The 26,973-nt window shown below is 45.8% G+C and overlaps 1 protein-coding gene across 1 annotated transcript in view; it reads right to left on the bottom strand.

Annotated features, from left to right (window-relative positions):
* SPATA7 (spermatogenesis associated 7) overlaps positions 1 to 26,973 on the bottom strand; it is a 517,137-nt gene that overhangs the window by 55,594 nt on the left and 434,570 nt on the right. Inside the window, exon 12 of the mRNA XM_085627838.1 lies at positions 13,828 to 14,640. Coding sequence (XP_085483964.1) covers positions 13,828 to 14,640 — 813 coding nt within the window. The remainder of the gene's footprint in view (positions 1 to 13,827; positions 14,641 to 26,973) is intronic.

Here is a 26,973-nt window from a genome sequence, read left to right on the forward strand (position 1 = left end):
GTAATACATTATACAAGATAATCTATACAATTATGCAATCATAGTCTTGATGCGATTTACATTCTATTGTAATCTACATATAAATATATAATCTAAAATACCGTTATAATCCATTCCAGAGAGGTCTATTATTTAAAAACAGTTCAGTCAAAATATATCCTCCACAAATCATGGTACTATAAGCTCGATTCTTCATATTGCAAATCATGCGATTCTGTTAGTTGTTTTTTTTGAGCAATAACACATGTAATATATGTTGGAACTGTATAACAGACTAATTCATTCTCATGTTTAAATAGTCATTTGAATGCATCCTGGTGCACGAAGAGCTTCTGAGGGAGAAAAAGTGGGTGTACCAGACTACTCCTAAAATCCCAGAATAGGCCACAAAATAGCATAAGATGGATGGTGGATTGTTTTGTTCGGCAATCACAAGGACATTTTGGCAAGCCAGATGTCCAGGCTGCCCATTTAAGGCAAGCCACTAACTGATGTAATACTTCCAATCACATGCGCCTCAGGTAAAATCTCTGCTGGGTGTTTTTCTCTAAAGATAACTACTTGGGTAAACCTGGCTGGGACTGAATAGACCTATATCTTGTCACAGAAGATTTGCTAGTCTCACTATTCTCCCTCAAGCTCAAAGGAATATTCCTTTGGACCTAGGTGGCTCCAGTACTGTAACCAAGCTACAACACTACTAACAGTTAGTGGCAGCTGATTACAGTAGCAGGGTAATTGCCTTTAAACTTAAACCCTAGTGGTGAGGTTACCTACTGCAATCTTTGATGGTTCAGTCTAGTAAGCCATGACTGTCCTCCCTGATTCTCTCTAATTTCAAGTGAAGTGTGAAGGTTATTGCGAACATAATATGAGAAGTGGCCTACCTATATTGTCCCCTCCCCCCAAATGCTTGCCGCCTCTAAGTTTGCAGGGTGTTTCTTCTGGATATAAAGTTGTCAGGACTGTTGTGTCTTCTTCTCCCTGCATGCTCCCTGTGCTGCTCCTGCGATTCCACTTCCTGCTGGAATTCAATATAAAGCCAAGTGTAACAATAAAATCGTCATCCAGATACTGGAAAAGGAAGTATGGTTCATTGGCGCTATTTGGGATGACCTTAGCTAAAATCTAATTCATTGCACCTTAATGTGGATGATGTGGTTGAGAGCTTGGCAAGAGACTGCATAACTTGCACCAGCTGTGGTAGCATGCATGTTAAAGAAACCTATCCAGTGACCTGTAAAGGACTACTGAGTTTGCCTTGAAAGTGTGATTAGATATTGTAGGACCAGTTGGAGCTGTAGGAGGCTGTCCACAGTTTATAATTATTATGGTAGACCTCTACTTTAAATATCCAGAAATAACATTTTTGTCAAAGCTAAAAACAGATAAGTTAATGGTAATCACATTTATGACAGAAATTTTTAATATGAATGATATTCCAGTTGTTACAAACCGCTTTACTATCCAAAGATTAATGGAGAAGGAAGGAGGATTTAAAATGTGCAGTGCAAATAGGCGGAGTACATGCTCCAATCACCTATCCAGCTGGTGGAAACGAGCAAAGCATGTGTTTTGGATGAGAATAAGGCATGGAAACAGAAGAAGGAGATGCAATGTGAGATGAAGGGTTGATAGGATATTTGGAGGACTGTAACGTGCAATGTCCCTTTCATAGTCATCATGCAACATGCTCCTCACTGTAATGTTCTGGAAGGACTGATCTTTTTCTTGTGGAGGTGATCCATGTCACGCTGTTGTTACTCACCAACATAATATATTAAAAAAAAAATGGAAAAGGAGGGTAAAACCCGTATGGGCAACATGCAAAAAATTAACTGAGGGACAGTTCATAAAGAAAGCCACAAAGGTGAACCCACAGGTCTATGAACTTGCATTGGTGTAGATGTGCGACTGTAAGGAATTCACAAGAGTTTACAGAAGTAGGGCTCCAACCTACAACAGTGGCAGGTTTGTATGTGTACTCCTAGCAAATATTTGTGAATTCCACATCCAATAATCTGCGGAGTAAGTGCACATTCATTTGTTTTAATTTTTTTCTCCTGGGACAAAAATGTCTCACATGAAGAAACTTCTTTCCATGCACCCCTGGAAGTGTGGCTTTTTCCACGGCTGGAAGGCGTTGTAGTGAAGTTGGTTAATACCCTTAAACATGTATGTTTATGAGTGTGCACAGACTGACAAGGCATTCCAGTTCTGAAACCACCTCCTGCCTGATCCCAGCCTTTGTGAGTAGATTTGCTTTATGGTTTGTAAATCCTTAGGTGAGTGCAACACCAATTCTTGTGCACGTAGGCCAAACGTACACACGCACAAAGGTTTAAATTCACAGCCGTAACTCAGGAAATACATGTTGTTAATTCTGTTCTTTTTGCATATAAAAGTGTGTCCTGCAGAGTCATCTTGTACATACTTTGTTACTATTGCATGGATTCATGCTCATGCAGTTAGTGCAAGGCAGCCATCAGTAACTTTTCATAGACATAATCTCATTAAATTGATCTGCAAAACAGCCACATGGGCTACACTCTATGGCTTCTTAAGCTGGTATGTGTTTAACCTTTGTTCTAGAATTTCTCTTACATTGATCATGCCACTCTGAAGAGCAATTTTTGGCTGCACCCTAGAGATTGCAAGCTGGTTTACACCCCAGTTACAGCGATGAGCTTTGTGAGCTTCCCACGCTTTGAAGGCACGTGGTCAGAGAATATAAGAGGAAATTAATGATACTGACCGAAGTAATGTCTTTATGGGATCATCTGATCTCTTTACTTCAGGCAGCTAGCAGTACCCTTTTCCTGAGTCACCATATGCCAGTCACCCTGTAAGGTGAGCAAAAGGACCAAAAGAACGCCAAAGTTACGCTGTTATTGCTGGGTGGCTGACTATGCACGTGCTGGCCTTTTGTGGACTTCGAAGGTATTTTGTTTTTTCCCTCTAAAGTAACCACCAGTTTCAAGTACATGAGCTAAAAATCCATAGGTTAAACATCGGTGTTTGTTAGTTTACTGCATTATGTTACTGTGTTTATCCCTATAAAATGTACTTCTACTAAACTATTGCAACTCTTTGTATGCTGTGCCATTTGGTGGCGCCTACAAGATACTGCATAATGAAGTATGTTGCTTCTTTCCATGTCATTTTGTTTCATTGGTTAGAAAATGAATCTGTTCTACAATTGATCTCACTCTTGTCATTAATTTTTTTAATTACTCTTATAGTCTTCATGTATTTTTGCATGACAACTGACCCTTATGATCATTTGCGTAAGTGTTGTGAACATTTCCCATTGTAGGGCAGATTCAGTTGTTCTCTCGTTTTCCTCATTACCTTATCACCAATAAAACTTTGTTTGCGGATTCTGTTGTGTTTGATCTTTGAAAATTAAAGTATTATTTGTGTCCTCTGATTCTCCAAATGGCCTCCTCTGGACTGCATGACATTATTTTTCACCACTTTAATTCAATGTGTGGTTGCAGTTGGCTGTCTGAGTAAATAACATTGGCTTTCATGGGTCATATTAGAGAGAAAAATAGAGTATTGGCACAAAGTAGTGTAGAAAAAGTTTTCTGTATGGATGTTAAATTTGAAAATGTTAAGTTTCCATTTCTGAGAAGTCATACCTATTGGCTTTTCAAATATGGAGCCTTAAAACTTCAGTCTGGGCCAATAGACAGACACATTTGACACTCATACACAGAAACACATATTGTTCAGAATAGGAGCACAGACTACACCCTGCACAGAGCCCAGATCTGTATAAAAAAAGAGCAAACACCAACTTTAAACAAGAACTACAGAGGTCGGTGAGCTATTATGGTTGGGGGGGAAGAGAATGAAAACAAGCATTGAAAATGCCATAGGTCTCGCCTTTCATTAAGTTAAAGCCATTTGCTTTGCTGTACAATACCATTAGCAAAACAAATGGCTTTAACTTAATAAAAGGCGAGACCTATTGCATTTTCAATGCTTGTTTATATATGTTTGTGCTTTTTTTGCTATTTCCACGTGATAAATAGACATAGAAGAAAAACTGGCATCTCTTTTCTCTTGCAACAAAATAGTCTGTTTTTCAAACATGGTGTATCTGCACAATAGATCTGCCATAAATTCTCTGGCAAAGATGTATAATATAACTGCATAAATGCATTGTAATTCATTTAAATTGAACCTCACAAAAAACGTCAATAATTTAGAAGTTAAAATTTTTATTTCAACTTATGTTTGATAGGGCAAGGCTCAACACAGTTAAATAAATATTTCACGCTTAATATACATATTCATAAATAGCTAAAATACATATATTAAATATATATATATATATAAAATACAAAATACATATGCATCTCTAAACATATATATTATTTAAAAATATTATATATATTAAGCTTATTAACTGTGCAAAGATCGCATATTTTCTAAGAAACATCTTATAATTCAGAGTTCTACTTATCCAGATACTTCTCATATTATTTTCTTCAACAAATATCCGCTTAAATGCATCGAGGAGAAACTAAAGTGCCTAATACCAACAAGAAAACCTTGCAATAAAAGTGCCAGGTGCATATTAAAGTGCCATTCTAATATCAACATTTCCCAAAAATGTAAAGTGCAAGTGCTACCAACTTCCTAAAACACGCTATTATATACATAGCTAAAAACCAAAAAAATATCATAGTTTTAAACCCATATCTAGAATCATTAAAAATACAAAAATAACCCATTGCGGACTGTACATATTAATGCAGTTCATAAAAGTATATAAAAGGCAAACACAAATTCATTTCATTTGATTTGATCTTACATTTGTCTAATGTCCCCTACGATCAGCTTTTAAAAAATGATAAAGGTCCACCGTATTATTGAGGCCATTGTGCATCTTACTATCTAATAATTATAATATCATTTTAGATTTCAACTTCCTCAATGACATTTCCCTATGACCTCCTCTCCAGGGTTTGGGAGCGGCTGCCACAACAAAATATTTTAAACAACTGAGATTGTTATTATGAGTTTGTTTAAAATGGCGAGCCACCGGATACGTGGAATCGTTATTAACGATGGCTCTGAGGTGCTGTAAGATTCTGACGTGCACCTGGAGCTTTGTGCTTCCCACATATCTTAATCCACAGGTGCACGTCAGAACATAAACTGCAAACTCAGTTTTACAGTTATAGCTGCCTTTAATCAACACACTATCTGGACTAAAAGGAGTCCGGTATGATGTAGTATTTTCACCAAACCTGCAAGCTCTACAAGCGGAACACTTAGTGAACCCTTGTTTAGGTTGTAACCACATTGTGGCAGTTGCAAGTTCAGGATTCGTCTTTACAATTTGTGTGGACATAGAAGGACCTTTCCTAAAAGTAATCGTAGGTTGTTGTGGAAGGCTAGGAGCTAGTACTCCATCTTTCTTGATTTTAGGCCAATTACGTTTAATGATTGACCGGATCTTTCTTTCTTGTCTATTGAAATAAGTTATGAGTCTTGGGCCAGTGCTAGATCTTACAGGATCTTCTATGTTACTTGTGTTGGAAAACAGGGAGTCTCTAGATTTCGTGCTGAATTTGTTTACCGTTTCTGTTAGAATTGACTCACAATAGCCTCTCCTTTTGAATCTCATGAGGGCCTGTTGTTGACATATAGTAAAGTCCTCATTAGTACTGCAGATCCTCCTTAATCGCAATAATTCCCCAAACGGAATGCTTTTAATCAAATGTTTGGGGTGCGCGCTACTGGCATGGAGCGCTGTATTTCCAGCCGTCACCTTTCTGTGTAGCATAGTTGCAATACTTCGTTTTTGATATAGATTTCAATGTCTAAAAATTCCACGGAATGTTTACTGATCTGCGATGTAAATTTAAGATTGAGGATATTGTCATTAATCCTATTAATAAAATTAATCGCACTCCCTTCATCATCCTTCCAAATAATAAAAACATCATCAATATATCTTAACCACTGCTGTACATGGTTTTGTAATTCACGAGGAATGCGCGTTTAGGTACCTGCTCCTCCCACCAGCCAACATGTAAACATGCATAGCTGGGGGAGAAGCAGGCCCCCATCGCCACACCCCTCTTTTGCAAGTAAACATCTTTACCAAACATAAAAAAGTTATTAAAAAGACACCACAAAGCTAGATCTAAAAGCATTTTGTTATGATTATAACAATCAAGCGGTCTTAATCCGACAAAGTATTTTAAGGCATTTGAACCTATATCATGGTCTATGCTGGTGTACAGAGACTCGATGTCTAACGTATTAAACATCAAGTCTTCTGTCCAGTGTACGCTCTGCAATTTTCCAAGAAAATCCCCAGTATATTTCTGATATGTAGGCAGTTGTTTGACCAAGTCCTGTAAAAAATAGTCCACGTATTGTGACACTCGTTCACCCAAACTCCCAATAGCTGCTATAATGGGTCTACCGGGGGTGGGTAAAACTTGCTTGTGGACCTTTGGAATCAGATACATTCTTGGCAGAGTTTGGTGTTCCACATGTAGGAAACTGTACTCTTCAGTGGAAATACCTCCCTCTCTTTTTCATTGCATCAATTTCGTTTTTAGATTTTCTCTCGCTGTATTATACTCTTTCAGGTTTGTTTTTTCATAACAGGACTGGTCTTCCAAATGCCTACGTGCTTCCCTGATATAGTCCTTTTGAGGCCAAATGACAATATTGCCTCCCTTGTCCTATTTAGTAATAACAATTTCATGATTGTTGCCTAGTTTTTTCATTAGGCTATTATAATCTAATTCATATTTACTTTTGTGACGCTTCTTATGCTTGATTTGGTGATGAAGTTTCTTCATTTCTTCAGTAACAACTTCATGAAAAATGTCTATGGCATCTTTAGGCATTGTCGGGATAAAATGTGACTTGGGTTTAAACGGAGTCATGCCTACCCCTAGTTGGTTTATATGTCAGTGAAGTCACTGACCATGTCATGAATGATGTAATATGTGACGTCATCAGCAGTGCATTTCTGGGGCACGAGTTATAGTTAGCTGAACTAACTATAACACAGGAATTTCTATGGTTTTGTACGAGTGAAATGTCTAACTAACTATATCGTTCCTGAAACCTATGGTTTTTTCAGTGAATTTCTATGGTTTTTAAATGCTAATTTCTAACTATAACGTGCCTGAAACCTATGTTTTTTTTCAGTGAATTTCAAAGGTTTTTTAAATGCTAATTTCTAACTATAATGTACTTCAATCCTATGTTTTTTTTGTTTTCTATACATATATATATATTTAAAAAAATTGTGAATAATTTTTAGTTAGGAAAACTATATTCATTTTTAAAAAAAATGTAAATATTATACAGACGTCGCGCACCCTTCGCGCATCCTACACGATGGCTGCGCGCATTCCGGTAGCCATTTTGAAAAGTCGCGCTGGGTCGCGACTTTGGCGTAATTTGTAAAGTATGAAATATCTTTAAATTAATTATACATAAAAGTTTTCCTTTAAGTGTTTGTCTAAATTTATGAATAAAAGCATTTTTAAAGTATTATTTTCAATATAATTTCGACGAAAGTAAAGTTACGAAATGCGCGGTGTAGCCGCTTAATGTGCGCAACATCTCCCCACGCGTATTTCCGGTGTCGTGTCGTGCCGTGATCGCGCTGAGATCGAGTCGAAGTCGAGATTTCGGTGTACTTTTAAAGTTGAAAAAATGACTATAGAAAGTTTGAATATGATATTAGACTGAACAGTTTTGCTAATATACTTATTAAAAGATTACAGTAATTTTTATTTCTAGTGTATAGTGATATATATGATTTTCGCGGGTGCGCGAAGGGTGCGTGACGAGTGCGTGCACCCTACGTGACTTCATGTCAGCAAAAGAAAAAAGGAATCTGATTGGTTGAAATCAATTTCATTGTGAAAGAGGGAGGAACCATCCTTCTGATATTTCCCTTACTTTTTGTCCTTGATAGAGAGAAGACCTGTTTCTTGCTTCTCTTTATATTGATACACCTTTTTTGTGTGTTTGTTTATTTTTAATACAACTATGGTTTCTAGTTTTGCCGAAGTTAATCCACTTGCAGTAGATGAGGGAGAACAGATGGTGCAGCAGAAGAAGAAAAGAAAGGAAAGCATCGTTTGGTCCTTTTTTAGTGTACAAGAGGACCTGCAATGGATGCAGCTTCTGCCTCCCGTAACCCAGAACAGCACAGTACGGTCAAACTGCGGTGGGACGCACACTCGTTGAGCTCTCATGGCACTGCTCCACACTTCAGGAAGGACGCTTTCCATTAGCTGTGTTTTCTGATGACGTGTCGCGCCTACCCTGTCCAACAACAGAACTCCTTTAGATCGAAACAGACTCTTCCAATCTCTCACCGGAAGTGAAACCAGGCCACGCGGACACTTTCACAATACAACAGCCGGAAATGCCCTCCTAATCAAATAAAAGACTCACTGAAGAACAGGGGCCAGCTTCGATCGGCAAACAGCTGTTACAACGACTTTTTTACTTCGCAATACCATTACAACGCATGCATTAACATGCATGCGTTGTACATCGCGAAGTCCTTACTACGCATTTCTTTTTGAAGGAATGGTAATTTACCACGCATGCCTTTACAACGAATTTCGTTGTAAAGGTATGTATGGAAAATGACCATGCGTTCTAAAAAAAATGTAGACGATCCACGTCGTTGTAAGGAAACATAGGCTGTTCCGTTTCCTCACAATGACATGCACCGCCCCTCAGAGAAGACGTGAAGCAGGAACCACGAGGAGTGACAGGTAAGGGGGATTGGGCATGGGGTGGGGGTTACTTTTCTAGGGTTTAGGGTAGTGCAGTGGTGTTTGGGTAGTGTAGGGGGTCATGGTGGGGGTAGTGCTATAGGGTTTAGGATAGTGCAGTGGTGTTTGGGTAGTGTAGGAGGTCATGCTGGGGGTAGTGCTTTAGGGTTTAGGGTAGTGCAGTGGTGTTTGGGTAGTGTAGGAGATCGTGCTGGGGGTAGTGTTTTAGGGTTTAAGGTAGTGCAGTGGTGTTTGTGTAGTGTAGGGGGTTTTGCTGAGGTAGTGTTTTAGGGTAGCGCAGTGGTGTTTGTGTAGTGTAGGGGGTCGTGCTGGGGGAAGTGCTTTAGGGTTCAGGTTAGTGCAGTGGTGCTTGTGTAGTGTAGGGGGTTGTGCTGGGGGTAGATTTAGGGTTTAGGGTAGTGCAGTGGTGTTTTGGTAGTGTAAGGGGTTGTGCTGGGGGTAGATTTAGGGTTTAGGGTAGTGCAGTGGTGTTTGTGTAGTGTAGGAGGTCGTGCTGGGGGTAGTGTTTTATGGTTTAGGGTACTGCAGTGATGTTTGGGTAGTGTAGGGTGTCGTGGTGGGGTAGTGTTTTAGGGTTTGGGTAGCACAGTGGTGTTTGGGTAGTGTAGGGTGTCGTGCTGGGGGTAGTGTTTTAGGGTTTAGGGTAGCGCAGTGGTGTTTGTGTAGTGTAGGGTGTCATGCTGGGGGTAGTGTTTTAGGGTTTAGTGTAGCGCAGTGGTGTTTGTGTAGTGTAAGCGTTCATGCTGGGGGTAATGGTTTAGGGTAGTGCAGTGGTGTTTGGGTAGTGTAGAGGGTCGTGCTGGGGGTAGTGTTTTAGGGTTTAGGGCAGCGCAGTGGTGTTTGGGTAGCGTAGGCGTTACATGGTTTAGATTTAGAGTTTAGGGTAGCGCAGTGGTGATGGGTAGCGTCGCGGGTCATGCTGGGGGTAGTGTTTTAGGGTTTAGTGTAGCGCATTGGTGTTTGTGTAGTGTAAGGGGTCATGCTGGGGGTAGTGTTTTAGGGTTTAGGGTAGTGCAGTGGTGTTTGGGTAGTGTAGGGGGTCGTGCTGGGGTAGATTTAGGGTTTAGGGCAGCGCAGTGGTGTTTGGGTAGCGTAGGGGGTCGTGCTGGCCGTAGTGTTTTAGGGTTTAGGGTAGTGAAGTGGTGTTTGGGTAGTGAAGGGGGTCGTGCTGGGGTAGTATTTTAGGGTTTAGGGTAGTGCGGTGGTGTTTGGGTAGTGTAGGAGATCGTGCTGGGGTAGTGTTTTAGGGTTTAAGGTAGTGCAGTGGTGCTTGTGTAGTGTAGGGGGTTGTGCTGGGGTAGTGTTTTAGGGTAGCGCAGTGGTGTTTGTGTAGCGTAGGGGGTCGTGCTGGGGGAAGTGCTTTGGGGTTCAGGTTAGTGCAGTGGTGCTTGGGTAGTGTAGGGGGTTGTGCTGGGGGTGGGTTTAGGGTAGTGCAGTGGTATTTTGGTAGTGTAAGGGGTTGTGCTGGGGGTAGATTTAGGTTTTAGGGTAGTGCAGTGGTGTTTGTGTAGTGTAGGAGGTCGTGCTGGGGGTAGTGTTTTAGGGTACCACAGTGATGTTTGGGTAGTGTAGGGTGTCGTGGTGGGGTAGTGTTTTAGGGTTTGGGTAGCACAGTGGTGTTTGGGTAGTGTAGGGTGTCGTGCTGGGGGTAGTGTTTTAGGGTTTACGGTAGTGAAGTGGTGTTTGGGTAGTGTAGGGGGTCATGCTGGGGTAGTGTTTTAGGGTTTAGGGTAGCGCAGTGGTTTTTGTGTAGTGTATGGGGTCGTGCTGGGGATAGTGGTTTAGGGTTTAGGGTACCGCAGTGATGTTTGTGTAGTGTAGGGGGTCGAGCTGGGGGTAGTGTTTTAGGGTTTAGGGTACCACAGTGATATTTGGGTAGTGTAGGGTGTCGTGTTGGGGCAGTGTTTTAGGGTTTAGGGTAGCGCAGTGGTGTTTTAGTAGTGTAGGGTGTCGTGCTGGGGGTAGTGTTTTAGGGTTTAGGGTAGCGCAGTGTTGTTTGTGTAGTGTATGGGGTCGTGCTGGGGGTAGTCTTTTAGGGTTTAGGGTAGCGCAGTGGTGTTTGGGTAGTGTAGGTGGTCGTGCATGGGGTAGATTTAGGGTTTGGGGTAGCGCAGTGGTGTTTGGGTAGCGTAGGTGGTCTTGCTGGGGGTAGTGTTTTAGGGTTTAGGGTAGCGCAGTGGTGTTTGTGTAGTGTAGGGGGTCGTGCTGGGAGTAGTGTTTTAGGGTAGCGCAGTGGTGTTTGTGTAGTGTAGGGGGTCGTGCTGGGGTAGTGTTTTAGGGTTTAGGGTAGTGCAGTGGTGTTTAGGTAGTGTAGGGGTAGATTTAGGGTTTAAGGTAGCGCAGTGGTGTTTGGGTAGTATAGGGGGTCATACTGGGGGTAGTGTTTTAGGATTTAGCGCAGCGCAGTAGTGTTTGGGTAGTGTAGGGGGTCGTGCTGGGGTTGATTTAGGGTTTAGTGTAGTGCAGTCGTGCTTGTGTAGTGTAGGGGTAGTGTTTTAGGGTATAGGGTAGTGCAGTGGTGTTTGTGTAGTGTAGGGGGTCATGCTGGGGGCAGTGTTTTAGGGTTTAGGGTAGTGCAGTGGTGTTTGGGTAGTGTAGGGAGCCATGCTGTGGGTAGTGTTTTAGGGTGTGCAGTGGGGCTTGGGTAGGGTGTTAGGGTTTAGGGTAGTGCAGTGGTGTTTGGGTAGTGTAGAGGGTCAGTCAGTCAAAATTACTTTATTCAGCTCAAATCAAGAACCATAAAAGTGCAAAACATCACAATATATACAATAAATAACATTTAAAATAAGCATTTACACATGATTTTAAAACACTACTTAAAATAAGACTAGGTCGGGTTTAATCAAAGTTCACAATTAATTTTAAACAACACTATGTCCACTTGATTTTTTTCCTTAATCTCATCGCAATAGCCAAAAAATTTGCTATATTAAAAATCTCCCAAGTAGTACCTAGCAGCTGGAGATACAAAAGAGCAGGTTTGACTTGTCTGAATCCTTTGTTCTTAATAAGAGGGATGATGAACTTTTTGCGGAGAGGGGACAAATGTTTACAAAAGAAAATAAAGTAGGCAGTATCCTTGAGGGAGAATCTGTCGCAAGAACAGATCTCCAGGTCCCTGTCCTTCATCCAACCAACAGAATCAGTGAGCAAAAGATGGTATTTGTTCAGTCTAAACCTTGTCAATAAAAAGCGATGATTCATGTTATTCACTATGGTCAAGTAAGGTTCAATGCTGCCTGTAGTTATTAATAGCTGATGGGCCTTTACTGTGGGTTTTGTTAGCTCCTTTTCTTCTCTGGCTAAAGTAATTCTAAGCTTGTGTGTGTCTTTTACCCATTTAAAGTCTCCCTTTGATAAATTGTTGGGATTATCAAATATGTCTGGGCGACCTATTTCGTCACTTAGGTTCTTAACATAGCGCAGCCAAGGAATAGCCTTTCCGAACTCGAGCGATAAGCAATCTATTATAATTTCACGATTTAGCTCGAGTTCCGGATTTTGCCAGATTGATAACCATTTTAAAAGGGGGGCTAATGCTATCCGGTCAGTTAAATAACCAACCCCACATTCTTGATGTACAATGTAACCAGAGGTTGCCTGGGGAAGTGATAGAATGGTTTTTAGGAACTTGTCCTCTACCACCTGAAGTTCCTTCACATTTTTAAATCCCCACAGGTCCGCACCGTACATAGCTATAGAGATACATTTAGCTGCATAAATGTTCAATATAGCTTGCATGGGTTTCACCCCCAGTTTGCGAGCAAAGTCCAACACACCTATGATTGATCTGGCAAAGGCATTTCGTTTTGCAGCTAGTTGAGGGACCCAGGATGACTTATCATCAAAAATAACCCCCAAATATGGGAAACTGGTAATTCTAGATAGGACATGGCCCTCACAAAGCATAGTCTTGATTTTCTTGGGTTTACAACCTATAGTCATAACATGAGATTTGGCGAAATTCACGCTTAAGTCAAGTCTTTTCATAAAATCAGCAAATGTGTCTAAAAGACTTTGAAGCCCTACTGCTGTACGCGCTAACAGTGCAGCATCGTCTGCATATAATAATGCTGGAATTTGGTACTTCCCTGCCCTAGGAATATCCTTACAAGACTCAGTTAAGGCAGTGGCTAGGTCGTTGATATAAAGTGTAAAAAGCAGGGGGGCTAAAATACAGCCCTGCCTAACACCATTAGAGATTCCGATCTTGCCAGTGCAGTTGCCCAATCGGTCGAATCTAACTGTAGCAGAGAGATCTCTATGAAGATCTGCTAAAAAATAGACGAGGTTTTCGTCTACTCCCTGCTTGAGAAGAAGTTCCCACAGTTTCGACCGGTTCACTCGGTCAAAGGCCGAGGATAAGTCCATAAAGGCCAGGTATAACGTCCCTTTCTTAGCTATAGTGTATTTACCTATTAAAAGGTAAAGATTCAAGCTTTGGTCTATAGTGCCACGGCCCTTACGAAACCCATATTGTAGGCACGAAAGGGTGTTGGTATCCTCCAACCATTCTGTTAATTTACCCAAAACTACTCGCCCCAGGACTTTTACTGCGGAATCAATGAGTGAGATAGGGCGGTAACAACTAGGGTCCCCTCTATTACCCTTTTTAAAAATAGGAATGATCACGGACTCGGACCAGGTGTCCGGAATGCCTGCGACACAGACCCTGTTAAAAATATTCGTTAAAACTGTGGACCAAGTCTCAATGTCTGATTTAAAAAGGTCCGATGGGACGCCATCGGGTCCTGGAGCCTTATTGCTCGTCATCTTGCCGATGGCCTCAGCCACCTCGCCCTTGGTTACGAATAAAGTATATTGTTTCACAGTGGGAAGAGGAGGATTTGATACACCATTCATACCCACTTCGTAGACTGACTTGAAGTGAGAGTACCACTGGTGTACCCCGATACCGCAATCTAATTGATTATTACAGGGATCACGAAAGAAGGGTTTATTGACGACAGACCAGAACTTTGCACTATTGCGAAGGACGTCAACCGAAGAAAGTTATTCCCACGCGTCCTCCCGGATCTCCTTTTTCCTGGTTGCCAAGGTTTTAATATATTCTTTCCTGAGTTGGGCTATGTTACACCGATTCAAAGGGTTGCTGCTCAAGGCCGCCCTCAGCTTTCTGTTGGCCAATGAACAGTTTTTGTCAAACCAACCTAACTCTGCCTTGTCCATTGTTTTAACTGGACACCGAAGATCTGCTGAGATCTGGGAGCAGATTGCGGAATACGCCCCTAGTACTTCCACATTCCCTGCTTCTGAGTCAAGGCACATGGTCAACTCAGGGCCAACCTTCTTTTTCAAATTGGCAAAAAAATCATCAGGAATAACTTTGTTCCATCTGATCCTGCGATCCTGATCTGTGGGGCGAATATGAGATTTGTCCGTTCTATCAGGGGCCGTAACAGGTTGTGAAAAGAGATCAGACAAAATGAGGACCACAGGATTATGATCGCTGAAATATGTCCAGGCTGCTGAATATTCCATAGTCCTGTTCCTCAATACTGAACTGGTGAAAATATAATCAATCACAGAGTATTTGTCGTTCCCTTTGAATGTTGGGATATTCTCATCCACCATGGCAGGGAGTAGCAAGCCATGATCAGCAAGGATTATTTCCAAAAGAGCACCCTGAGGTGAGTGCTCAAAATGGGCCTCCCGTGATTCTATTGGGCCTAAGGGATCCGTCAGAGGACATTTCTCTGGGCATCTGTGAATGTTAAAATCGCCCATGATAATGATGGGACAAATAATCTCAGTTGCCTCCTTAAATTTAACCAAAAAACAATTTAATGCGGTGAGATGATCAACCGTGGTGTCTCTATGATAAGAGTTATAAAAATTTACAATTAAGAAATTACTGCCCCCGTTGAGGGAAATTTGAACTGCCAAACAATTACATGAGCCAGTGTCAAGTTGAGTCAGCGAGCCAGAAATGCTAGCTGAAATCAAGGTAACCAACCCCCCCTTAGCCCTCCCCATATTAGACGGTACAGCAGACGCAAAGAAGCTTTTATATCCATCTATACACAGAGGGTCATGCTGGGGTAGTGTTTTAGGATTTAGGGTAGCGCAGTGGTGTTTGTCTAGTGCAGGGCTTCATGCTGTGGGTAGTGTTCTAGGGTTTAGGGCAGTGTAGTGGTGTTTGTGCAGTGTAGGAGGTCGGGCTGGGGGTAGATTCAGGGTTTAGGGTAGTGCAGTGGTGTTTGGGTAGTGTAGGGGGTCATGCTGGGGGTAGATTTAGGGTAGCGCAGTGGTGTTTGGGTAGCGTAGGGGGTCGTGCTGGGCGTAGTGTTTTAGGGTTTAGGGTAGCACAGTGGTGTTTGTGTAGTGTAGGGGGTAGTGCTGGGGGTAGTGTTTTAGGGTTTAGGGTAGCGCAGTGGTGTTTGGGTAGTGTAGGAGGTCATACTGGGGGTAGTGTTTTAGGGTTTAGGGCAGTGCAGTGGTGTTTGTGCAGTGTAGGGGGTCATGCCGGTGGTAGATTTAGGGTTTAGGGTAGCGCAGTGGTGTTTGTGTAGTGTAGGGGGTCATGCTGGTGGTAGATTTAGGGTTTAGGGTAGTGAAGTGGTGTTTGGGTAGGGTAGGGGGTCGTGCTGGGGTAGTGTTTTAGGGTAGTGCAGTGGTGTTTGTGTAGTGTAGGGGGTCATGCTGGGGGCAGTGTTTTAGGGTTTAGGGTAGTGCAGTGGTGTTTGGGTAGTGTAGGGAGTGGTGCTGTGGGTAGTGTTTTAGGGTGTGCAGTGGGGCTTGGGTAGTGTGTTAGGCTTTAGGGTAGTGCAGTGGTGTTTGGGTAGTGCAGGGCGTCATACTGGGGGTAGTGTTCTAGGGTTTAGGGCAGTGCAGTGGTGTTTGTGCAGTGTAGGGGGTCGGGCTGGGGTAGTGTTTTAGGGTTTAGGGTAGCGCAGTGGTGTTTGGGTAGCGTAGGGGGTCATGCTGGGGGTAGTGTTTTAGGGTTTAGGGTAGCACAGTGGTGTTTGGGTAGTGTAGGGGGTCATACTGGGGGTAGTGTTTTAGGGTTTAGCGTAGCGGCAGTAGTGTTTGGGTAGTGTAGGGGGTCGTGCTGGGGGTTGATTTAGGGGTTAGTGCAGTGGTGTTTGTGTAGTGTAGGGGGTAGTGTTTTAGGGTTTAGGGTAGCGCAGTGGTGTTTGTGTAGTGTAGGGGGTCATGCTGGTGGTAGATTTAGGGTTTAGGGTAGTGAAGTGGTGTTTGGGTAGCGTAGGGGGTCGTGCTGGGGTAGTGTTTTAGGGTTTAGGGTAGTGCAGTGGTGTTTGTGTAGTGTAGGGGGTCAGGCTGGGGACAGTGTTTTAGGGTTTAGGGTAGTGCAGTGGTGTTTGGGTAGTGTAGGGAGTCGTGCTGTGGGTAGTGTTTTAGGGTGTGCAGTGGGGCTTGGGTAGTGTGTTAGGGTTTAGGGTAGTGCAGTGGTGTTTGGGTAGTGCAGGGCGTCATGCTGGGGGTAGTGTTCTAGGGTTTAGGGCAGTGCAGTGGTGTTTGTGCAGTGTAGGGGGTCGGGCTGGGGGTAGATTCAGGGTTTAGGGTAGTGCAGTGGTGTTTAGGTAGTGTAGGGGGTCATGCTGGGGGTAGATTTAGGGTAGCGCAGTGGTGTTTGGGTAGCGTAGGGGGTTGTGCTTGGCGTAGTGTTTTAGGGTTTAGGGTAGCACAGTGGTGTTTGTGTAGTGTAGGGGGTAGTGCTGGGGGTAGTGTTTTAGGGTTTAGGGTAGCGCAGTGGTGTTTGGGTAGTGTAGGGGGTCATACTGGGGGTAGTGTTTTAGGGTTTAGCGTAGCGCAGTAGTGTTTGGGTAGTGTAGGGGGTCGTGCTGGGGGTTGATTTAGGGGTTAGTGCAGTGGTGTTTGTGTATTGTAGGGGGTAGTGTTTTAGGGTTTAGGGTAGCGCAGTGGTGTTTGTGTAGTGTACAGGGTCATGCTGGGTTAGTGTTTTAGGGTTTAGGGTAGTGCAGTGGTGTTTGGCTAGTGTTTTAGGGGGACATGCTAGGGGTAGTGTTTTAGGGTTTAGGGTAGAGCAGTGGTGTGTGTAGTGAAGGGGTCGTGCTGGGGTAGTGATTTAGGGTAGTGCAGTGGTGTTTGTGTAGTGTAGGGGGTTGTGCTGGGGGCAGTGTTTTAGGGTTTAGGCTAGTGCATTGATGTTTGGGTAGTGTAGGAGGTCGTGCAGGGGATAGATTTAGGGTAGTGCAGTGGTGTTTGTGTAGTGTAGGGGGTCGTGCTGGGTTAGTGTTTTAAGGTTTAGGGCAGTGCAGTGGTGTTTGTGTAGTGCAGGGCGTCATGCTGGGGGTAGTGTTCTAGGGTTTAGGGCAGTGCAGTGGTGTTTGTGCAGTGTAGGGGGTCGGGCTGGGGGTAGATTCAGGGTTTAGGGTAGTGCAGTGGTGTTTGGGTAGTGTAGGGGCTCATGCTGGTGGTAGATTTAGGGTTTAGGGTAGTGCAGTGGTGTTTGGGTAGCGTAGGGGGTCGTGCTGGGGTAGTGGTTTAGGGTAGTGCAGTGGTGTTTGTGTAGTGTAGGGGGTCGTGCTGGGGTAGTGGTTTAGGGTAGTGCAGCGTTGTTTGGGTCGTATAGGGGGTCATGCTGGGGTAGTGTTTTATTGTTTAGGGTAGCGCAGTGATGTTTGGGTAGTAAAGGAGGTCATGCTGGCGTAGTGTTTTAGGGTTTAGGGTAGCGCAGTGGTGTTTGTGTAGTGCAGGGCGTCATGCTGGGGATAGTGTTCTAGGGTTTAGGGCAGTGCAGTGGTGTTTGTGCAGTGTAGGAGGTCGGGCTGGGGGTAGATTCAGGGTTTAGGGTAGTGCAGTGGTGTTTGGGTAGTGTAGGGGGTCATGCTGGGGGTAGATTTAGGGTAGCGCAGTGGTGTTTGGGTAGCGTAGGGGGTCGTGCTCGGCGTAGTGTTTTAGGGTTTAGGGTAGTGCAGTGGTGTTTTGGTAGTGTAAGGGGTCGTGCTGGGGGTAGATTCAGGGTTTAGGGTAGTGCAGTGGTATATGGGGGTTCGTGCTGGGGGTAGTATTTTAGGGTTGAGGGTATTGCAGTGGTGTTTGGGTAGTGTAGGGGGTCAAGCTGGGGGTCGTGTTTTAGGGTTTAGGGTAGTGCAGTGGTGTTTGGGTAGTGTAGGGGGTCATGCTGAGGGTAGATTTAGGGTAGGGCAGTGGTGTTTGGGTAGTGTAGAGGGTCATGCTGGGGTAGTGTTTTAGGGTTTAGGGTAGCGCAGTGGTTTTTGTGTAGTGTATGGGGTCGGGCTGGGGATAGTGTTTTAGGGTTTAGGATAGCGCAGTGGTGTTTGGGTAGTGTAGGGGGTTGTGCTGGGGGTAGTGTATTAGAGGGTTTAGGGTACCGCAGTGATGTTTGTGTAGTGTAGGGGGTCAAACTGGGGGCAGTGTTTTAGGGTAGCGCAGCTGTGTTTGGGTAGTGTAGGGTGTCGTGTTGGGGCAGTGTTTTAGGGTTTAGGGTAGCGCAGTGGTGTTTGAGTAGTGTAGGGTGTCGTGCTGGGGGTAGTGTTTTAGGGTTTAGGGTAGCGCAGTGTTTGTGTAGTGTATGGGGTCGTGCTGGGGGTAGTGTTTTAGGGTTTAGGGTAGCGCAGTGGTGTTTGTGTAGCGTAGGGGGTCATGTGTGGGGTAGATTTAGGGTTTAGGGTAGCGCAGTGGTGTGTGGGTAGCGTAGAGGGTCATGCTGGGGGTAGTGTTTTAGGGTTTAGGGTAGCGCAGTGGTGTTTGGGTAGTGTAGGTGGTCGTGCGTAGGGTAGATTTAGGGTTTAGGGTAGCGCAGTGGTGTTTGGGTAGCGTAGGTGGTCTTGCTGGGGGTAGTGTTTTAGGGTTTAGGGTAGTGCAGTGGTGTTTGTGTAGTGTAGGGGGTCGTGCTGGGGGTAGTGTTTTAGGGTAGCGCAGTGGTGTTTGTGTAGTGTAGGGGGTCGTGCTGAGGTAGTGTTTTAGGGTTTAGGGTAGTGCAGTGGTGTTTAGGTAGTGTAGGGGTAGATTTAGGGTTTAGGGTAGCGCAGTGGTGTTTGGGTAGTATAGGGGGTCATACTGGGGGTAGTGTTTTAGGATTTAGCGCAGCGCAGTAGTGTTTGGGTAGTGTAGGGGGTCGTGCTGGGGTTGATTTAGGGTTTAGTGTAGTGCAGTCGTGTTTGTGTAGTGTAGGGGTAGTGTTTTAGGGTATAGGGTAGTGCAGTGGTGTTTGTGTAGTGTAGGGGGTCATGCTGGTGGTAGATTTAGGGTTTAGGGTAGTGCAGTGGTGTTTGTGTAGTGTAGGGGGTCGTGCTGTGGGTAGTGTTTTAGGGTGTGCAGTGGGGCTTGGGTAGTGTGTTAGGGTTTAGGGTAGTGCAGTGGTGTTTGTGTTGTGTAGGGGGTCGTGATAGGGAAAGTGTTTTAGGGTTTAGGGTAGTACAGTGGTGTTTGTGTAGTATAGGGGGTCGTGCTGGGGTAGATTTAGGGTTTAGGGTAGTGCAGTGGTATTTGTGTAGTGTAGGGGGCCGTGCTGAGGGTAGTGTTTTAGGGTAGTGCAGGGGGTAGTGTTTTAGGGTTTAGGGTAGTGCAGTGGTGTTTGTGGAGTGTAGGGGACGTGTTTTAGGGTTTAGGGTAGTGCAGTAGTGTTTGGGTAGTGTAGGGGGTCATGCTGAGGTTGGGTTTAGGGTAGGGCAGTGGTGTTTGGGTAGTGTAGGGGGTCATGCTGGTGGTAGATTTAGGGTTTAGGGTAGTGCAGTGGTGTTTGGGTAGCGTAGGGGGTCGTGCTGGGGTAGTGTTTTAGGGTTTAGGGTAGTGCAGTGTTTGGGTCGTATAGGGGGTCATGCTGGGGTAGTGTTTTATTGTTTAGGGTAGCGCAGTGATGTTTGGGTAGTAAAGGAGGTCGTGCTGGCGTACTGTTTTAGGGTTTAGGGTAGCGCAGTGGTTTTTGTGTAGTGTATGGGGTCGTGCAGGGGATAGTGGTTTAGGGTAGCGCAGTGGGTTTGGGTAGTGTAGGGGGTAGTGCTGGGGGTAGTGTTTTAGGGTTTAGGGTAGCGCAGTGGTGTTTGGGTAGTGTAGGGGGTCATACTGGGGGTAGTGTTTTAGGGTTTAGCGTAGAGTAGTAGTGTTTGGGTAATGTAGGGGGTCGTGTTAGGGGTTGGTTTAGTGTAGTGCAGTGATGTTTGTGTAGTGTAGGGGGTTGTGTTTTAAGGTTTAGGTAGTGCAGTGGTGTTTGTGTAGTGTAGGGGGTTGTGCTGGGGGCAGTGTTTTAGGGTTTAGGGTAGTGCAGTGGTGTTTGGGTAGTGTAGGAGGTCGTGCTGGGGGTAGTGTTTTAGGGTTTAGGGTAGTGCAGTGGTTTTTGGGTAGTGTAGAGGGTCATGCTGTGGTAGTGTTTTAGGGTTTAGGGTAGTCCAGTGGTGTTTGTGTAGTGTAGGGGGTCATGCTAGGGGTAGTGTTTTAGGGTTTAGGGTAGTGCAGTGGTGTTTGGGTAGGGTAGGGGTGTAAGACCTGGGGTCTCCAGGCCCTAAGGGGGTAACGTGACACGAGCGGCTGGGCACCCAAAGGCTTGTGTGTAAAGCGACCATACAACACGCACATCCACTGAAGCCAGGAATGCACACAATAAGGGACGCCACACTGTAGAGATTTGTGCAAATAACTCAAGTTTATCCAAGCAGTTCAAGATAAATGCAGTTCATGGGATAACAAGGCAATTCATAAGATATAAATGCACTTCATGAGATATAAATGCAGTTAATGCGGTATACATGCAGTTCATGAGATGACAATGGCAATTCACTTATGTCAGCGTTTAATCCGCCAGCACCATATTCACCAGTATGCTTTTCACCAGGATGTTATTCCCCAGTATGTTTCCTGCAGGCTCTAGGCCACCCCGGTATATCTTACTCCCCGTGGTAGGGTTTGGGGGATTGTAGCGCCACTCCTAGGGGCGTGCAGGGAACCAGGGCAGACCTCGCGGGCCTACCGCTACCTTGGTTACCTGTAGCGCCTCAGTGGCGATCACCGCGCTCTACGCGCTAAGCGGGCCTCGTACACCTCGGAACAAATCTGACGAACACCTACCGAGCAGAGCATCAAAACATAGCGCCACTCGTAACCAGCACGCAGTGCATACTTCAGAGCAGAGCATTAGAACATAGCGCCACTCGTAACCAGAACGCAGTGAATACTTTAGCACTGAACATTAGAACATAACGCTACTCGTAATCAGTAAGCAGTGAATACTTTAGCACTGAGCATTAGAACATAACGCTACTCGTAATCAGTAGCAAAGAATAACGCAGAACGGAGCATTTAGACCAGAGCCCTACTCGTGATCATTAGCAGGGAATACTTTAGAACGGAGCAGTTCACGGAGCACAACGATTCTTACGGAGCGCGCCTCTCGCACTCCGGTGCAGTTCGTGGGGCACAGCGCTCCTTGACAGTCTTGCAGAAAAGGGGTGCAATCCCTCGGAGGGGTCACAGTTCTGGGTTACCGGGGACTCCCACGGAGGGGGAACCAGGGTCTCAGGGTGCGGTGCAGCTCCCAGTCGATAGGGGGCGCACCGGGGTCCTTCCCAAGCCTCCCGGCTTACCTTGATCACGACGTCTTGAGGCGTCTAACCCAGCCACGGCCTCACACACTTCTCGCAGCAGCTGCGACAGCAGCGACGGGGCCCCGGGCTTCTCCGCGGGCCTCGCCTCGATGAGGGGCACTCGTCCGGTCTCCGGGCTGCAGCGGTGAGTGCGCTTCAGCCTCCACGTCACAGGGGGGGCTCAAATTAAGCTGGGGAGCTCCGCGCTCAACGGAGCACGCTGCCGGGGAACCCAGGCCAGGTCAGGGAGCGCAGGGGTCACAGCGCTAAGACCTGGTTGATCATCAGCGATACCACAATCAGTTAAGTATGTAGTTTCAAGGTTCAGTCTGGACACGCAGTCTCAGCATTCAGTTCTGGCAATCAGTTGCTCTAGAAAGTCTTGATGGCGCAGATGTATCTGGCGCCCTTAAGGGGTTCTGTTACAGGGGGGTAGGGAGTGAGTTGGCGACTAGGTCCTTCCTAGTCAGGCTGGGCAGAGGTTCTCTGGGTACTCCTACTGCTGGGCAAGATCAGTGGGTTTCACAGGATCCCTCACTCACTTAAGAGGCAGCACCTAAATCCTGTCACTCTCAGAGGCATAAGTCCCTGGCTAGGCCCTACCGCCTACACTCCTGCGTGGATTCTCCAGCTCTGCTTTACCCCACTGGCTAACTGACTAGAAAAAGTTCCCCCTCTCACTTATGTATCCCTAGGTCAGGTGACCTCTAGCCAAGGCGGCAAAAGTAAAACCACACCTCCCTTCTAGAAGGTTCCAGCACATTCCAGGAGCTTCCCCATTCTACCTATGGGACAAAAAAGGCGGGCTGGTGTTGCAACATTGTTGTGGGGTTCCAGCCAGCTCCTGGCAGCTAGGGTGCTACTAATAAAGACCACTCTGCAGTAGCAGGGTCTGTGGCAGCCATCTTGGGAGAAGGGAGCACCTGCACCTTAACACTGATTGGCAATGAAAAGGCGCCCGGAGACCTAAGTCCAACATCAAAATGAGGGCGGAAAAAATTAGGCACGATCAAAAATAAATGGGGAGACCACCCTAGGGCTGACAGGTCCAACAAGGGGGTTGTGCTGGGGGAGTGTTTTAGGGTTTAAGGTAGTTCAGTGGTGTTTGTGTAGTGTAGGGGGTTGTGCTGGGGCAGTGTTTTAGGGTTTAGGGTAGTGCAGTGGTGTTTGTGTAGTGAAGGAGGTTGTGCAGTGTTTTAGTGTTTAGGGTAGTGCAGTGGGTTTTGGGTAGTGTAGGGGGTCGTGCTGGGGGTGGGTTTAGGGTAGTGCAGTGGTGTTTGTGTAGTGTAGGGGGTCGTGCTGAGGTAGTGTTTTAGCGTTTAGGGCAGTGCAGTGGTGGTTGTGTAGTGTAGGGGGTCGTGCTGAGGTAGTGTTTTAGCGTTTAGGGCAGTGTAGTGGTGTTTGTGTAGTGTAAGGGGTCGTGCTGGGGGTAGATTCAGGGTTTAGGGTAGTGCAGTGGTATTTGGGTAGAGTTTGGGGGTTCGTAGTGGGGGTAGTGTTTTAGGGTTGAGGGTAGTGCAGTGGTGTTTGGGTAGTGTAGGGGGTCGTGCTGGGGGTGGGTTTAGGGTAGTGCAGTGGTGTTTGTGTAGTGTAGGGGGTCGTGCTGGGGGTAGTATTTTAGGGTAAAGCAGTGGTGTTTGTGTCTAGCTTAGGGGGTCCTGCGGGGGTAGTGTTTTAGGGTTTAGGGTAGCGCAGTGGTGTTTGGGTAGCGTAGGGGGTCATGCTGGGGGTAGTGTTTTAGGGTTTAGGGTAGCGCAGTGGTGTTTGGGTAGCGTAGGCGGTCGTGCGTGGGGTATATTTAGGGTTTAGGGTAGCGCAGTGGTGTTTGGGTAGCGTAGGGGCTCATGCTGGGGGTAGTGTTTTAGGGTAGCTCAGTGGTGTTTGGGTAGTGTAGGGGGTCGTGCTGGGGGTAGTGTGTTAGGGTTTAGGGTAGCGCAGCGGGTTTGGGTAGTGTAGGGGGTCATACTGGGGGTAGTGTTTTAGGGTTTAGCGTAGCGTAGTAGTGTTTGTGTAGTGTAGGGGGTTGTGTTTTAAGGTTTAGGGTAGTGCAGTGGTGTTTGTGTAGTGTAGGGGGGTCGTGCTGGGGGCAGTGTTTTAGGGTTTAGGGTAGTGCAGTGCTGTTTGGGTAGTGAAGAGGGTCGTGCTGGGGGTAGTGTTTTCGGGTGTGTAGTGGGGCTTGGGTAGTGCTTTAGGGTTTAGGGTAGTGCAGTGGTGTTTGGGTAGTGCAGAGGGTCATGCTGGGGTAGTGTATTAGGGTTTAGGGTAGTGCAGTGGTGTTTGTGTAGTGTAGGGGGTCGTGCTGGGGGTAGTGTTTTAGGGTTTAGGGTAGTGCACTGGTGTTTGTGTAGTGTAGGTGGTTGTGCTGGGGTAGTGTTTTAGGGTTTAATGTAGCGCAGTGGTTTTTCTGTAGTGTAGTGGTCGTGCTGGGGGTAGATTCAGGGTTTAGGGTAGTGCAGTGGTGTTTGGGTAGTGTAGGGGGTCGTGCTGGGCATAGTGTTTTAGGGTTTAGGGTAGTGAAGTGGTGTTTGGGTAGTGTAGGAGATCGTGCTGGGGGTAGTGTTTTAGGGTTTAAGGTAGTGCAGTGGTGCTTGTGTAGTGTAGGGGGTTGTGCAGGGGTAGTGTTTTAGGGTAGCGCAGTGGTGTTTGTGTAGCGTAGGGGGTCGTGCTGGGGGAAGTGATTTAGGGTTCAGGTTAGTGCAGTGGTGCTTGTGTAGTGTAGGGGGTTGTGCTGGGGGTAGATTTAGGGTTTAGGGTAGTGCAGTGGTATTTTGGTAGTGTAAGGGGTTGTGCTGGGCGTAGATTTAGGGTTTAGGGTAGTGCAGTGGTGTTTGTGTAGTGTAGGGTGTCGTGGTGGGGTAGTGTTTTAGTGTTTGGGTAGCACAGTGGTGTTTGGGTAGTGTAGGGTGTCATGCTGGGGGTAGTGTTTTAGGATTTAGGGTAGCGCAGTGGTGTTTGTGTTGTGTAGGGTGTCATGCTGGGGGTAGTGTTTTAGGGTTTAGTGAAGCGCAGTGGTGTTTGTGTAGTGTAGGGGGTCATGCTGGGGGTAATGTTTTAGGGTAGCGCAGTGGTGTTTGTGTAGCGTAGGGAGTCTTGCGGGGGTAGTGTTTTACGGTTGTGCTGTAGTGTTTGGGGAGTGTCGAGGGTCGTGCTGGGGGTAGTGTTTTAGGGTTTAGGGTAGCGCAGTGGTGTTTGGGTAGCGTAGGCGGTCGTGCGTGGTTTAGATTTAGGGTTTAGGGTAGCGCAGTGGTGATGGGTAGCGTATGGGGTCATGCTGGGGGTAGTGTTTTAGGGTTTAGGGTGGTGCAGTGGTGCTTGGGTAGTGTAGGGGGTCGTGCTGGGGGTAGTGCGTTAGGGTTTAGGGTAGCGCAGTGGTGTTTGGGTAGTGTAGGGGGTAGTGTTTTAGGGTTTAGGGTAGCACAGCGGTGTATGTGTAGTGTAGGGGGTAGTGCTGGGGGTAGTGTTTTAGGGTTTAGGGTAGCGCAGTGGTGTTTTGGTAGTGTAGGGGGTCATACTGGGGGTAGTGTTTTAGGGTTTAGCGTAGCGCAGTAGTGTTTGGGTAGTGTAGGGGGTCGTGCTGGGGGTTGATTTAGGGTTTAGTGCAGTGGTGTTTGTGTAGTGTAGGGGGTAGTGTTTTAGGGTTTAGGGTAGTGCAGTGGCGTTTGTGTACTGTACAGGGTCATACTGGGTTAGTGTCTTAGGGTTTAGGGTAGTGCAGTGATGTTTGTGTAGTATAGGGGTCGTGCTAGGGGTAGTGTTTCAGGGTTTAGGGTAGTGCAGTGGTGTTTGTGTAGTGTAGGGGGTCGTGCTGGGGGTAGTGTTTTAGGGTTTAGGGTAGTGCAGTGGTGTTTGGGTAGTGTAGGTGGTTGTGCTGGGGTAGTGTTTTAGGGTTTAATGTAGCGCAGTGGTTTTTCTGTAGTGTAGTGGTCGTGCTGGGGGTAGATTCAGGGTTTAGGGTAGTGCAGTGGTGTTTGGGTAGTGTAGGGGGTCGTGCTGGGCATAGTGTTTTAGGGTTTAGGGTAGTGAAGTGGTGTTTGGGTAGTGTAGATCGTGCTGGGGGTAGTGTTTTAGGGTTTAAGGTAGTGCAGTGGTGCTTGTGTAGTGTAGGGGGTTTTGCTGAGGTAGTGGTTTAGGGTGGTGCAGTGGTGCTTGGGTAGTGTAGGGGGTCGTGCTGGGGGTAGTGCGTTAGGGTTTAGGGTAGCGCAGTGGTGTTTGGGTAGTGTAGGGGGTAGTGTTTTAGGGTTTAGGGTAGCACAGTGGTGTATGTGTAGTGTAGGGGGTAGTGCTGGGGGTAGTGTTTTAGGGTTTAGGGTAGCGCAGTGGTTTTTTGGTAGTGTAGGGGGTCATACTGGGGGTAGTGTTTTAGGGTTTAGCGTAGCGCACTAGTGTTTGGGTAGTGTAGGGGGTCGTGCTGGGGGTTGATTTAGGGTTTAGTGCAGTGGTGTTTGTGTAGTGTAGGGGGTAGTGTTTTAGGGTTTAGGGTAGTGCAGTGGCGTTTGTGTAGTGTACAGGGTCATACTGGGTTAGTGTCTTAGGGTTTAGGGTAGTGTAGTGATGTTTGTGTAGTATAGGGGTCGTGCTAGGGGTAGTGTTTCAGGGTTTAGGGTAGTGCAGTGGTGTTTGTGTAGTGTAGGGGGTTGTGCTGGGGGTAGTGTTTTAGGGTTTAGGTTAATGCAGTGGTGTTTGGGTAGTGTAGGGGGTCATGGTGGGGGTATTTAGGGTTTAGGGTAGTACAGTGGTGTTTTTGTAGTGTAGGGGGTCATCCTGGGGGTAGTGTTTTAGGGTTTAGGGTAGTGCAGTGGTGTTTGTGTAGTTGGCAGCGCATGCGCTGCGTCGCTAGAGGAGACCTAAAAAGCATTGCACCAAGATGGCTGCCAAAACTTCCTGGATTGAAGTGTTGGCAGCCAATTAGAGCCAAGCTTGTGTAGATAGGTCCTGCCCAGATACATAAAGATATTTTTCCTTTAATATCTCAAAAACTACTTAACGGATTTACACCATTTAAAAAAAAAATGAAGCTTTCTGAACCAAGCACTACCTTTTTGTCAAATTTGGTGTAAATCCGTTCAGCAGTTCGATCTGTAGCTGTGTCTAGAGTTTCCTATGGGAAATGCATTTTTCGACCTCCTTTTTTTAATTTCTCAGGAACTACGGAACGGATTTACACCATTTAACAACAAGCATTGAAAATGCAATAGGTCTCGCCTTTGATTAAGTTAAAGCCATTTGATTTGCTAATGGTATTGTATAGCAAAGCAAATGGCTTTAACTTAATCAAAGGCGAGACCTATTGCATTTTTAATGCTTGTTAAATATCAGAGTGTGTCTTCTTCACCGGAATCCATAAATCATTTGTCCACCCTGTGAGGTCTTCTGGACCTGTAACTGTTTAATGTTAAGTCTACTCAATGGTATACTTGTATCTATCTACCTTTGGAGAATGAGAGGCTGAGTAGACCCGCCAAGATTTGTACCCAAGGTGAGGACAAATTCCTCTAGTGGAACCAATACTGCACTAACCCCCGGCTTAAAAGTAAGATGCAGGCCCCCTCATGTCTCTATGTATAAACAAGATGTTTAACTAATTATAAGTTACACATAAGCTGCATATATATTTAACATTC

Source organism: Triturus cristatus, chromosome 9 (assembly GCF_964204655.1).
Source record: "Triturus cristatus chromosome 9, aTriCri1.1, whole genome shotgun sequence".
Taxonomy (NCBI): Eukaryota; Metazoa; Chordata; class Amphibia; order Caudata; family Salamandridae; genus Triturus; species Triturus cristatus.